The sequence below is a fragment of the Pristis pectinata genome, chromosome 30 (genome assembly GCF_009764475.1).
Source record: "Pristis pectinata isolate sPriPec2 chromosome 30, sPriPec2.1.pri, whole genome shotgun sequence".
Classification (NCBI taxonomy): domain Eukaryota; kingdom Metazoa; phylum Chordata; class Chondrichthyes; order Rhinopristiformes; family Pristidae; genus Pristis; species Pristis pectinata.
In genome coordinates this window covers 10150727-10162770 of record NC_067434.1, presented here as the reverse complement: position 1 = coordinate 10162770, position 12044 = coordinate 10150727, and the positions used below count along the sequence as shown (strand labels likewise).

At 41.6% G+C, this 12044-nt stretch overlaps 1 protein-coding gene across 1 annotated transcript in view; it reads left to right on the top strand.

Moving 5' to 3' along the window:
* The window catches only part of LOC127584570 (tyrosine-protein phosphatase non-receptor type 13-like), a 307142-nt gene that overhangs the window by 165480 nt on the left and 129618 nt on the right, over positions 1-12044 (top strand). The window contains exon 26 of the mRNA XM_052041344.1: positions 7882-8059. Within this exon, the coding sequence (XP_051897304.1) occupies positions 7882-8059 (178 nt within the window). The remainder of the gene's footprint in view (positions 1-7881; positions 8060-12044) is intronic.

The following is a 12044-nucleotide window of genomic DNA, read 5'->3' as shown; positions in this document are numbered from 1 at the left end:
CTCAAGACCCATCTTCTTACAAAAATCCTTGGGATTCTTGGACATGCCCTTGTAAGGATCACTCACAAGGGCCACATCATCAGCAAATGCCAGGACAGTACAGAATGTGTTTTCTATTCTGAGTTAGTACCCAGTCTATCCCTATCTAATGTTCAAGTCATCATCAATTGATTAAGAAAATCAAACAAATAACTCAAAGCCATTTAGTTAAAGGTTAATGAAAGATGGGCTATAACTGTTCCCATACCAGTATGGCCGACATCACACAACCAAATCCATTTCTGAAATGTACTGCCCCACCCCTTCAGAATTAGTTGGGTCAAGTCAATTGTACCTTCTTTCTATTCTTACAAAATAGTACTGACTCTCATCGTTTGACTGTGGTGTACTTGACATCCAGCTTAAGTCTGCAGCAGTGATCACAGGCTGACTGCACCTTCCAATGTTTTTGGAAGCCATAACAAACGGTCTATCTGAAAGTGAGTCACACAGAATTCTCTCTGAATGTTCTTCAGACAGATCCACTTGTCGTCGATGGCAGGCTTATCTTCAGTGAACAGGCAAGTGAACTGGGTGCAGGAAGAAGAGTCTGATCTTCAACATTGTTTCTCTGTGCCATGGGGTTATTCAGCTTCCTGAGTCAGAAAGAGTTAAGACATGATTCGTGCAGAGAGGTCTATATTTATAGTTCAGTAATCGGCACTCATGCATAATTACCGCACAGTCTGTAGATTTTAATCCCTAGCTTAGGTTACTTAAGTACTACTTTGCTCCTTTTTCTTGCGCTACCAGCTCTGGCCCTTCAACTAAATTTCTCAATTAAAAAGGAAATTGGCAGAAAACAATGGAGAGCAAACTATGTGCTATGGTTTGAGGATCATCGGTGTAAAACTATGTCGCATATGTTCATTCTGAATCAAATCTGATTAAGTGGAGGCCCTGTCCTCCCACTGAACAATCAAGATATTGTTTGAAGAAGAAGGAAATGTTCTTCTCAGCTCTTGGCCAATACTCATTCTTCAAGCAAGCCCATTGCAGTAAAACTCCATTTGTCCTGCATTCTCGGGACTTTGGTGGTGTTGGACTGGCAGATTTTCTGGACGATTGGAAATTATTTCCACTAATACCCCAACAGAATTTGGATTGATTTTTGTTTTAGATGCAACACAGTATCATAATACATTTCCCAGTGAACGACGTAAGTTGAAAGGGAGCAAAGGAACCAGGGTGGGTGGGAGTGCAGGAACCAGGGCCCTGGTGAGGGTGAAGGAAGGGAGTGCAGGAACTGCGGCTCCAATGAGTCAAAGTCAAAGCCAAGGCCAAAGTCGAGTTTATTGTCATCTGCACAAGTACATGTGTGCAAAGGTGCAATGAAAAACTTACTTGCAGCAGCATCACAGGCACATGGCGTCTGATACACAACATTCACAAGAAAAACATAACTCAGACATATATGCTGTTTTTACAAGAAAGAACACAATTAGAACAAAAGAAATAAAGTCCATTGTAGTGCAAAGTGGTCATAGCGTTGCTATACTGAGGTTGTGATTAGCATTGTGAAGGTTGGTTCAAGAACCAAATGGTTGAAGGGAAGTAGCTGTTCTTGAACCTGGTGGTGTGGGACTTCAGGCTTCTGTACCTCCTGCCCGATGGTAGCTGTGAGAAGATGGCATGGCCCGAATGGTGGGGATCTTTGATGATAAATGTTGCCTTCTTGAGGCAATGAATGGAGTGTGGGAACCAGGGCCCGGTGAAGGAAGGGGGTGTGAGTCCCTGGACCCCAGTGAGTAGGGAGGGAGTACACGGAGCCCTCCATGGGATCTGGGCCCCATGGAGAGTGGAAAGGAAGTGTGACAAACATTACTAGGTGAGACAGAAGTTGAACCTTTTGGATTTCTGAATTGTCTGAAAGTGGATTATCTGAGCTTTACTGTAATTCGTTTTTTGTCTCCTTTGTTGCCATAACTTGATGTTACTTCTGCCCGCAGTGATAGCCCTAATTATATACAAAGCCCTACAGAATGGAGTCAGTTTCCATAAACACCGGAAATATTCATCAGGTCCAAAGGGGGAAGACAGAGTTAATACTTCAGGCCAGTGACCTTCCATTGGAATAGGGAAAAACTAGAAGTGAGCAGGTTTTAAGATGCAGAGCAAGTGGAGAGGGGCTCAGAGGACTAAAGGGTCCGTCTGTGATAGAGTGGATGGCAGGGGAGACAGAATGGCTAACAGGATAGTGTGAGGTTACAGAAGCTGATAGGAGGCAAAAATGATATGACAGAAAAGTTTTATGACGATGAATATTCCAGCACTGTTTGTTTTTAGCCTTTGCAATATTGTCCTTGTGTGTGAGGAGTTTACTCTGTCGGAAACTTAGCTTCATTCCATCCACTCCATTGGGAATTTCTCCTTGAGTTCGAATGTCCTAGCACTTGGATCCTTCAAGCTGTCCATCCGCCTTCTGAACCTTTTCTCTTTTTCTTTGTTTCTGCAGCTCAGTATTCAGCATTGCTTTTTAAAATCTCAACAATGCTGTTTATAACGGTAAGCCTTACTGCCCACGCAAGGCTCAGAACATGACCACCCAAAATTAAATGAAGTTCATAAACCCATTCATTGGCAGATATTGCAATCCTGTTGTGAATCATTTTATGTTTTGTCCCTGGGTGTTCCAGGAAATTATGGGTTAATTCTATTAAATTTGCATATTAAATATGTATATCTAACAGTACTGAATATTAATCAGAACTCCTTATGAATATAATGCAGCTGGGAGCTTTGAAATTACCTGGCCAAATATCGTTTTATTTAAATCTCAGCAATACTCTTGGTGGAACTCTTTATCCCAGGTTTGCTCAACCAAGGAAGTAGACCCATGATCTTTAGCCCATATACAAAATCTAATGTTTATTTCACATTACTGTAGCAAATTGCTAAATATTAATGACTTTCTTAATGAAATTTCATCTTTAAAATAAACCCTAAGTCATTTTTCATGCATAAATTTGCATTTATTGGTACACCATCAAGATTCAAACACATGTTACAATGATTAAATATTATAAATATTGGTGCAGTACAACCGTATATTGAAAAAAATTAGAAATGTGAATCTGAGCACTTGGATATCACTAGTACAAAAGATTGCAATATTTGCATTAAAATAATTCATTGGCCAGTCATTGATAATAACACAGCATAAGGTAAGTTTTTATCATTTGATGGAGTTTTTCAGATCAATTATCTCAATCCCTATAATGTACTCCATCCCTGCGATCCTCCACTAACTCTGCATTGCATATATCCTTACTTAGCTTCATCCCATCACTGGCTGCCAAGCTTTCTGTTGAAGTTTTGGAATTCTCTCCCTAAACCTCCTCTTTTAAGATTCTCCTTAATTATGATAAGCAATTGCAATATGAATTAATTTAGCACTCATTAACATAGTAATAGTAACTGAGATGTTTCATAGGAGCATTGTCAAATAAAATTTGATATATACCCATAGATTGAGATAGAGTCATGGACTCATAGGGTAATACAACACTGAAACAGGCCCTTCGGCCCAACTCATACATGCATCAGCAGATACTGGCAGAGGCGAATGAAGTCCGATTTGAAACAGTGCAGTGGGTCCATTTGGAGTCCCCTCTGAGAGTGATCAGGGCTGCACTTTAATACCTCATCCATAATACAGCACCACCATCAGTGCAGCACTCCCTCAGCACCACTCTGCAATATCCACAGTGGGATCATTTCAGTAAGGGATTGTCTGGGGAAGAGCGATCACACCATCATAGAATTTCATATTCATTTTGAGAGCAAGGAGGTTTGTGGGAAAGTGTGTCTTAATCGTAAATAAAGATGATTCAAAAATGTAAAAACATTGTTGTCTGAAATGCCTTGGGAAAAGAGCTCAAAAGGTAAGGTAGTAAAGTAAGTAGCAGCAGATGTTAAAGGAAAAATGGCGAAATTCTGAACAAAGATGTATTCCATTAGAAATAAAGACTGCAAGGACAATGATCATCTGCGGCTAAGATAGGACAATGCCAAATTGAAAGATAAAGCACACAGTGTTGTGAAGATTAACAGTAGATCAGAAGATTGATAACATTTTAGAAACCAGCAAAGGGTGACTAAGTAAATAATATATAAAGGGAGAAAATAGATAATGTGAGTAAACCAGTAAGAACCAAAAACTGTAGGCAGTAGGACTACTACAATTATATAAAAAGGAAGAGAGTAGATAAAGTCCCTTGGGGGATGAGCGCTGTGAATTAATAATGGGAGATAAAGCAGTGAGGGGTACAGATAGGGTGAACACACACAGTCTCTTTCCCAAGGAAGGGGAACTAAAAACAAGGGGGCATAGGTTTAAGGTGAAAGATTTAAAAGGGACTTAAGGGGCATCTTCTTCATGCAGAGGGTGGTGCTTCACGCAGCGTGTGGAGTGAGCTGCCAGAGAAAGTGGTTGAGGCAGGTACAATAACAACATTCAAAAAGCTTTTGGAGAAATAGATACGAGAGGTTTAGAGGGATATGGGCCAGATGCAGGAAAATGGGACGAGCTTGGTGGGCACCATAGTCAACATGGACAAGTTGGGCTGAAGGGCCTGTTTCCATGCTGTATTTCTTCATGACTCTTAAGTGGTAGAGACATTGAACAAACATTTTATATCTTTCTTCATATAGAAGACACTAAGAACATTCCAAGAATATTGAAAAATTAGGCAGAAAAGGGATGTAGTTAATACAATCATTATCTCGAGGCACCATATAAATTTAAGGGTGACAGATCTACTGAATCTGGTGGCTGGTGTCCTAGGGTTTGAAAGGAAGTGGCTGCAGAGATTGGTATTGGTATTGATTTATTATTGTCAGTGAAAAACTCGTCTTGCATACCGATCGTACAGGTCAATTCGTTACACAGTGCAGTTACATTGAGTTAGTACAGAGTGCATTGAGGTAGTACAGGTAAAAACAATAACAGTACAGAGTAAAGTGTCACAGCTACAGAGGAAGTGCAGTGCAGGTAGACAATAAGGTGCAAGGTCAGAACAAGGTGGATTGTGAAGTCAAGAGTCCATCTCATCGTATAAGGGAACCGTTCAATAGTCCTATCACTGTGGGATATAAGCTGTCCTTGAGCCGGGTGGTATGTGCCCTCAGACTCCTGTATCTTCTGCCTGAGGGGAGAGGAGAGAAGAGTGGGTTGTGATCTACCAAAATTGCCTCGATCCTGGAGAGGTCCCAGCTGATTGGAAAACTGAACGTAATACCTCTATTCAAGTAAAGAGGGAGAGTGAAAGCAGGAATCTATAGGTCAGTTAACCAAACATCCGTCAGTGGGAAAATACTGAGATCTATTGTTGAGGAAGTACTTAGCAGCAGGTTTGGAAGATCATAATATAATCGATCATAGTCAATGTAGTTTTATGAAATGAAAATCATGTTTGACAAATTTATTAGAATTCTTTGAGGATGTGACAAGCGGTCTGGATTAAGCAGAATTAAAGGGAGTAGTATATTTGGATTTCCAAATGCGTTCAATCAGGTACCTTACTGCATAAGAGCTTAAGGCATTGAGGGTAATGTATTAGCATGGATAAAGGATTGGCCAACTTGGAGAAAACAGAGATGAGATAAATCAGTCGACTTCAGAGAGGCAAGATCTACTGTAAGTAATGGGGTGCCGCAGGGATCAACATTAGGGCCCCGACTATTCAAACGATATCCGTGACTTAGAGGAAGAGGCTGGCTGTGTTATAGCCAAGTTTGCTGCTAATATGTAGATATGTGGGAAAGTAGATTGTAATGTGGACACAGAGTTTCAAAGTAATGTAGATAGGTTAAGTGAGCAGGCAAAAATTTTACAGATTCAAGTACCCCAATTAATTGTGAAAGCAAATGGGTTGCTAGCCTTTATTGCAGAGGGGATGGAGTAGGAATGTTGGCAAGTCTTAATGAAATTGTGCAGGGTTTTGCTGAGATCACATCTGATGTAGAGTTTTGGTTTAAGGAAGGATATACTTGTATTAAAGTCAGTTCAGAGATTGGTTCCTGGGATGAAGGGTTGTCACAAAGTAGAATCATAGAACCACGGAGAGATAGTGCATGGAAACTGGCCCTTCAGCCCATTCAGTCCATACTGACCATCAAGAACCCATTTACACAAATCCTACATTAATCCCATTTTTTATTCTCCCCACATTATCATCAACTCTGCCCAGATTCAACCACTCACCTACAAACTAGCGGCAACTTACAGTAGCCAATTAACCTTCCAACCACATCTTTGGGATGTGGGAGGAAACCAGAGCACCCAAACAAAACCCATACTATCACAAAAAGAACGTCCAAACTCCACACAGACAGAGCACAAGGTCTGGATTGTACCTGGGTCACTGGAGCTGTGAGGCAGTGGCTCTACGAGCTGCACTATGCCGTCCCTAATAAGGAATACAAATGTGGGCTTGTACTCATTCTAAAGAGGAGCTCTTATTAAAGATGCAAGGTTCCAAGGAGCCTTGAGAAGGTAATTGCTGAGAGATGTTTGTCCTATTGGGGGAATCTGGAAGTCGAAAACATAGCTTCAGAATAATGGATATCTCCTTTATGATGAGGAGAAATTTCTCTCAGAGAATTGCTGTCTCAGAGACTGTGGAGCCAGGATCATTGAATATATTCGAGGCGGATCATGTCAGATTTTTGGACTGGGGGATAATTGGAGAATGGAGTTGAGACGAAGAGCAGAAGAGCGATGATCCTACTGAATGGTGGAACAGGCTCTTGGAGCTGCTGAGCCCCTGCTCCTGCTTCTTGTGTCCTTACAATTTTATGAATTGAACCCACAACCTTCATTATGCTGGAAACTGTCATTCTGGTGTAACAGAATTGCCTGTGAATATGTTGTGTCTAGGTATATGTGTATTGTATTAGATCAGTTCTAGACAGTTGGGTTAAGCAAACTTCCTTTCACATTGGGGAATGAAAAGCAGCTGTGGGCCAATTTGATCAGAAAAGCTTCACGTGTGAGCGAAAGACTGATAGCCATTGTGACACAGTGGAACTACACCTGGACTGCTTCACTCCATCTCTGTATGTGTCTGATTTGCCAGATAATTTTTCAATTAAGCCTGTGATCTTTGTAAAGGGGAGCTGTCTCCAAGTGAAGTTTGCTGTATCCAAAGCAAGCTCCAAAAATCTCCTCTCATGAAGTCAGCGCCCTTTTCAACATCAGATCAGCTCACTGAATTTCAGAAAGTGTTCCATTTACACAAAAAAATTAAGGAACATATTCTAATATTACTCCATTAAAATTAATTCCACTATTTCTGAGACTAAATTCTCAAGTGAGGATAACATACATGAATCAGATTTTCCTTAAGGTCTAATGATAAATGGAAAAGATTTGGCCCCAATCCTGTTGCTGTCTTAACTCATTCAGGCATCAAAAGTGAGATGTATTAGGTGGGTGACAACGGATGATCTGTGTCGAACGTTTGTGACCAACCCCATGAAATTACAAATAAACTTGTACTGTCAGGGAGATTTCTACAACAGGAGAAAGGGCCAGCTGGGAAGAGGTCTGTCCACATCATATAAAGCCTGCAGAAACTTAAAGTATGCACCTGTCATAATCTGCACATTATTTCAGTTTACACTGTAAATTGGGTTGACAAGGGTCGTCAATGGATAACATGATGCGTTCCTTACACTTGCTCATCTCCGTATCAGCTTTCTGTTGTTGGTTTTTCACTTGGGAGTTCTATACCATGTAGAGATACAAGGGCCTGTGAGGCAAGCTCTGTGATGGCAACGATCTTCGTGCGCAGCTGGGTTGCAGACATTTCACTCGATCGGTCTGCATCTCTTTTTCAGGTGGTGCGGCTTGTTCTTGAGAGAGGACATCAGGTGACAGCTGGAAGTCCTGGGAATGGAAACCGACAGGGGCCCATTCTCACCGATAGTCGACAATGGAAACAAGATGAATATCCTGATGATTCCATGGCAACCACCTCTGCTGTCGCACCCAAGGACTACAGCTTCATGACAGATGGTAGGGGCTGGTGTTTAGAGAGCGAGCAATGCACTGGCATGGCTCTCATGGTTCTTAGGGATAATTTATAGTCTGTCTCCATAACATAGGATCTGTGAAGATAATTTTTAGAATTGATTCAGTTTCTGCAGTAAAAGACATCTCTTTCCTCTCAGTCACATCCCTTCAGACTTATTAGGAGAGTTTAGTTTGTGTCTGACACAGGCGTAGATGTGTGGTACAGTAATAATTCTGCTTTGGAAACTTAGTTTCATCCGAGTCAATGGAGTGATATTTTGGAAATGTAGTCTCCAGCGTGCTTGCACCTGACACTTTACTGTGGATGAATTTCTATATGTTCATCAACTGAAAGGACTAAACTTTTTTTTCAAGTTTTTCATATAATCTGAACAATTGCAGTTAAAACTGAAGTACACTGCAGCATCAAACAGCCTTGGTCAATATTTAGCAGGTTAGAGTCATAGAGTTATGCAGCACAGAAACAGGCCCTTCGGCCCAACTTGTCCCTGCCAACCAAGGTGCCTTCCTGAGCTGGTTCCGTTTGCCTGCAGTTGACCCTTATCCCTCTAAACTTTTCCTGTCCACGTACCTGTCTTTTAAACATTGCAATTGTAAGTGCAGAGGTTAAGTGATTTACTGATTTCTGAACAACTGCTGCTGAAGTTTTGCCTGGCTTAGCTGGATGCTGCCTTTTGTAATCAGAGTGCAGAGGGAAAGTGGGGAGTGTGGAACTGCAGCTGGAATCCACATTCCTAGCCAAACGGTGTAGAGAGATTCACCATGAAACCTTACGTCACACAACACTCACAAAACTCTCCAAGTTTACAGCGTCCCACACGCTCATTATTCCTCAGCTTGCCAGCCTTATCCAGGCTCCAGGTGAGCAACATCTCAACGTAAAATTATAATCCTTATTTTCAACTAAAGATTGCGAATTTCAGTCAACATCCAAAAACAAGTCAAACCCTTTGATGTAGCAAATTGTTCAAGGGGCTTGGAGGAGCATTAGCAGGCGAACTAGCACTGGCCCATGTGAGAAGTCAGAGCAGGGTGACTAAAGGAATGGTTAAGGAGAGGGGATTTAAGGAGTATAGAATTGACATCAAAGGCCATTTGGCTCATCATGTCCATACCCATTCTAATTTCGCCTTCCAATATGGTCTGTAACCCCACAGGTCATGAGTCTTTGAATACACACATTCAATTACTCTTTAAGTGCAGTGAGGGTTCCTGCCTCTGTCACCCTACAAGCTATGAAATTCAGACCTCTTCCCATTTTGCCAATTATTTTCATTCTGTGCTACCTCTGCCAAGGTATATAGGGAATTTATGTAGAGCCTTCAAGGTATCTTGTAAACCTCCCCTGCGTATATTCCAAGTTCCATTTGTCAGTCCCTTTGCCTTGTAGCACCTCCACAAATACATCAGCTCATACTAGGTAGAGAAGTGGAATAAATTACACAAAAATTACCAAAATTCCAAAGTTTAAGCCTTTGGCAGCCGAAGATACAATGGTAGGATGAATAAATGTAGGTTGCATCAAGAGGTCAAAATTGGAGGAATGCAGGAATCTCACAGGGTTGTAGGATATCACAGGAGTAGGGACTGACATGGTCAGGAAGAGATTCAAAAATAAGGATGAGAACTTTAAGGTTGAGGTGTGCTTAACTGGGAATCTCTGTAAAGTCAGCAGGCTGAGGAATGATGGCTGAAGTGGACATTGTGAGTACATGGGTTCTAGAGTTTTGAGCAGTCTCAAGTTCGAGAAGAATAAAACAAGGGAGGTCAACTAGGAGTGCTACCATCACAACTGAGACATCAATGAGGTTACAAGACTGAATGTACTGGTGTCAAATACATTACACTTAGGGTAATAGGCAGCCTCAGTTGCAAGTGACTGGAATTGACAGTGGAAAGGAGCAGAGGTTGTTTGAAGACAATGGCTTCACTCTTCTTAATAGTAGGAAGAAACGTCTGCTCATTCAATGTGGGCGTTGGACAAACACATCTGAGGTCCATCCGGACCTCCACCGCTGTCCGTGTGGAATTTGCATGTTCTCCCTTTGACCGTGTGGGTTTCCCCTGGGTGCTCCAGTTTCCTCCCACACAGTGTGCTGAATGGCAAGTTAATTGGCTATTGTAAATTCCCCCCAGCTTAGGTGGGTGACAGGGAGTTGACAGACATGTGATAGGGAGTTGGTTATGTGGGGGAATGGCATTGATGGGATTGCTCAGAGAAACAGTATAAGCTTAATGGGCTGAATGGCCCCCTACCTTGTAATAAAATATGAAAAATATATATAACAAAAAGAAGTCTAACATTAAGAAAAAAATGTTGGGGTCAAAAAAGGTGTTGGTGAGTTGGAGCTGGGTGTCAACATGTATGCGTGAAAAATTGACTGTTTTTGGATGATGTTGCTAAGGGTGGCCTGCAAAGATATAGGAGCAGTCCTGGATAGATCCACAGGGTCAAGGGTAGCAGTTCATACACAGGAAGGAATAGCATTGCTGATGACTCTCCAACTACAGTGCAGAAGGGGGCAGCTTCATGGCACTCTGTGAAGCTGAACAGATGCGGTTATTGGAATCCCCAAGACTGTTGTCAACTTTTTATTATCTTCAATAAAATGATTCTCCTTCATACGCCATTTGCCATTTAACTTTATGAAATTAATGAGCAATTGTAGGACAGATCTGGGTCTAATGTAACCTCATTAGAAGGACCAGTGACTGGAACTATCTATGTTTCAATGGTGAAGCAGTGTAACCTGTAGAAACTAGCAGCCCTGATAGTATCAGGGAGGGTATGGGATAGGATGCAAGTAGCCAAAGAAGCAAGGAGGCTGGGAGCACTTACTTAAGAAGGTCTTAGATCAGCACATGAATATGCAGAGAATGGAGGGATATAGACCATGTGGAGGCAGAAGGGATTAGTTTAATTAGGCATCATTAGCTTATCTTATTTTATCCTAATTAGTTCAGCACAACATTGTGGGCCAAAGGGCCTGTTCCTGTGCTGTACTGTTCTATATTCTAACATTGATGTAAACTGGTAACGACCACCTCAAAAGGATTAGATCGTAGAAGGCACTGAGATATCTTCTGCGTAAGGAGTGCTGTGAAGATTCTTCACCCTCCTTTTTAAGCTCAGTAGTAGGTTTCTGTGAGTTTGACCTCCAATGTTTATCTGCAACCAACATCAATAAAACCAATGCTGATGCTGGGATTCTCTGTGATATATGCAACAAATCACTGGACACAAGTAATTAGATGCTAATTAAAGTGGGAACCCTCTGAAGTTTGCACCATTGAAATATTGATACCGAGTGTTATTATATCCTGAGATGCAATTCAAAGGGGAACTGAGATCCTTCCAAAATTCCTGCTACAGCTCATTATTTTTGAAGGTTTTTCTTTAAGCATCAATCTGATCATTTCAAGCATTTGGAATTCTTCAAATGAAATCTTCAACAACTTAGAATCTCCACTGACTCCTGTTATATGTCACCCTGGGCATATTTGGTAATATACTCAGCTTCAAATTCAGCCAGATTCTGGATACAAATCCCACCCTGAAGTGCCCAAAAATCTTGGCCAAGGTTCCAATGTGATGCTGAGGGAGGACTCTGCTGTCAGTAATCAGACTTTAACTTACTGCTCTGTTCTTTGAAATGGAGATAAAAGATCTATTGGCACTGTGTTGAAGAAGAGCAGCTAATTATCGCAGTTACCTGACCACAGTTATCCCCAGACAAGACTGATCAACTGATCCTTTGCCTCTGTTGTGTCCAGACTTGACTGTTCCAGCAGACTGCTGCTCTACTGTGGGTTCCTTTCCTCCCACAGATGCTGCTTGACCTGCTGAGTTCCTCCAGCAGATTGTTTGTTGCTCCAGATTCCAGCATCTGCCGTCTCTTGTGTCTCTATTCCAGTAGAGTCCTGGCAGGTTTCTGCTTGATACGTCCTCTGTAAACTTCACATCACC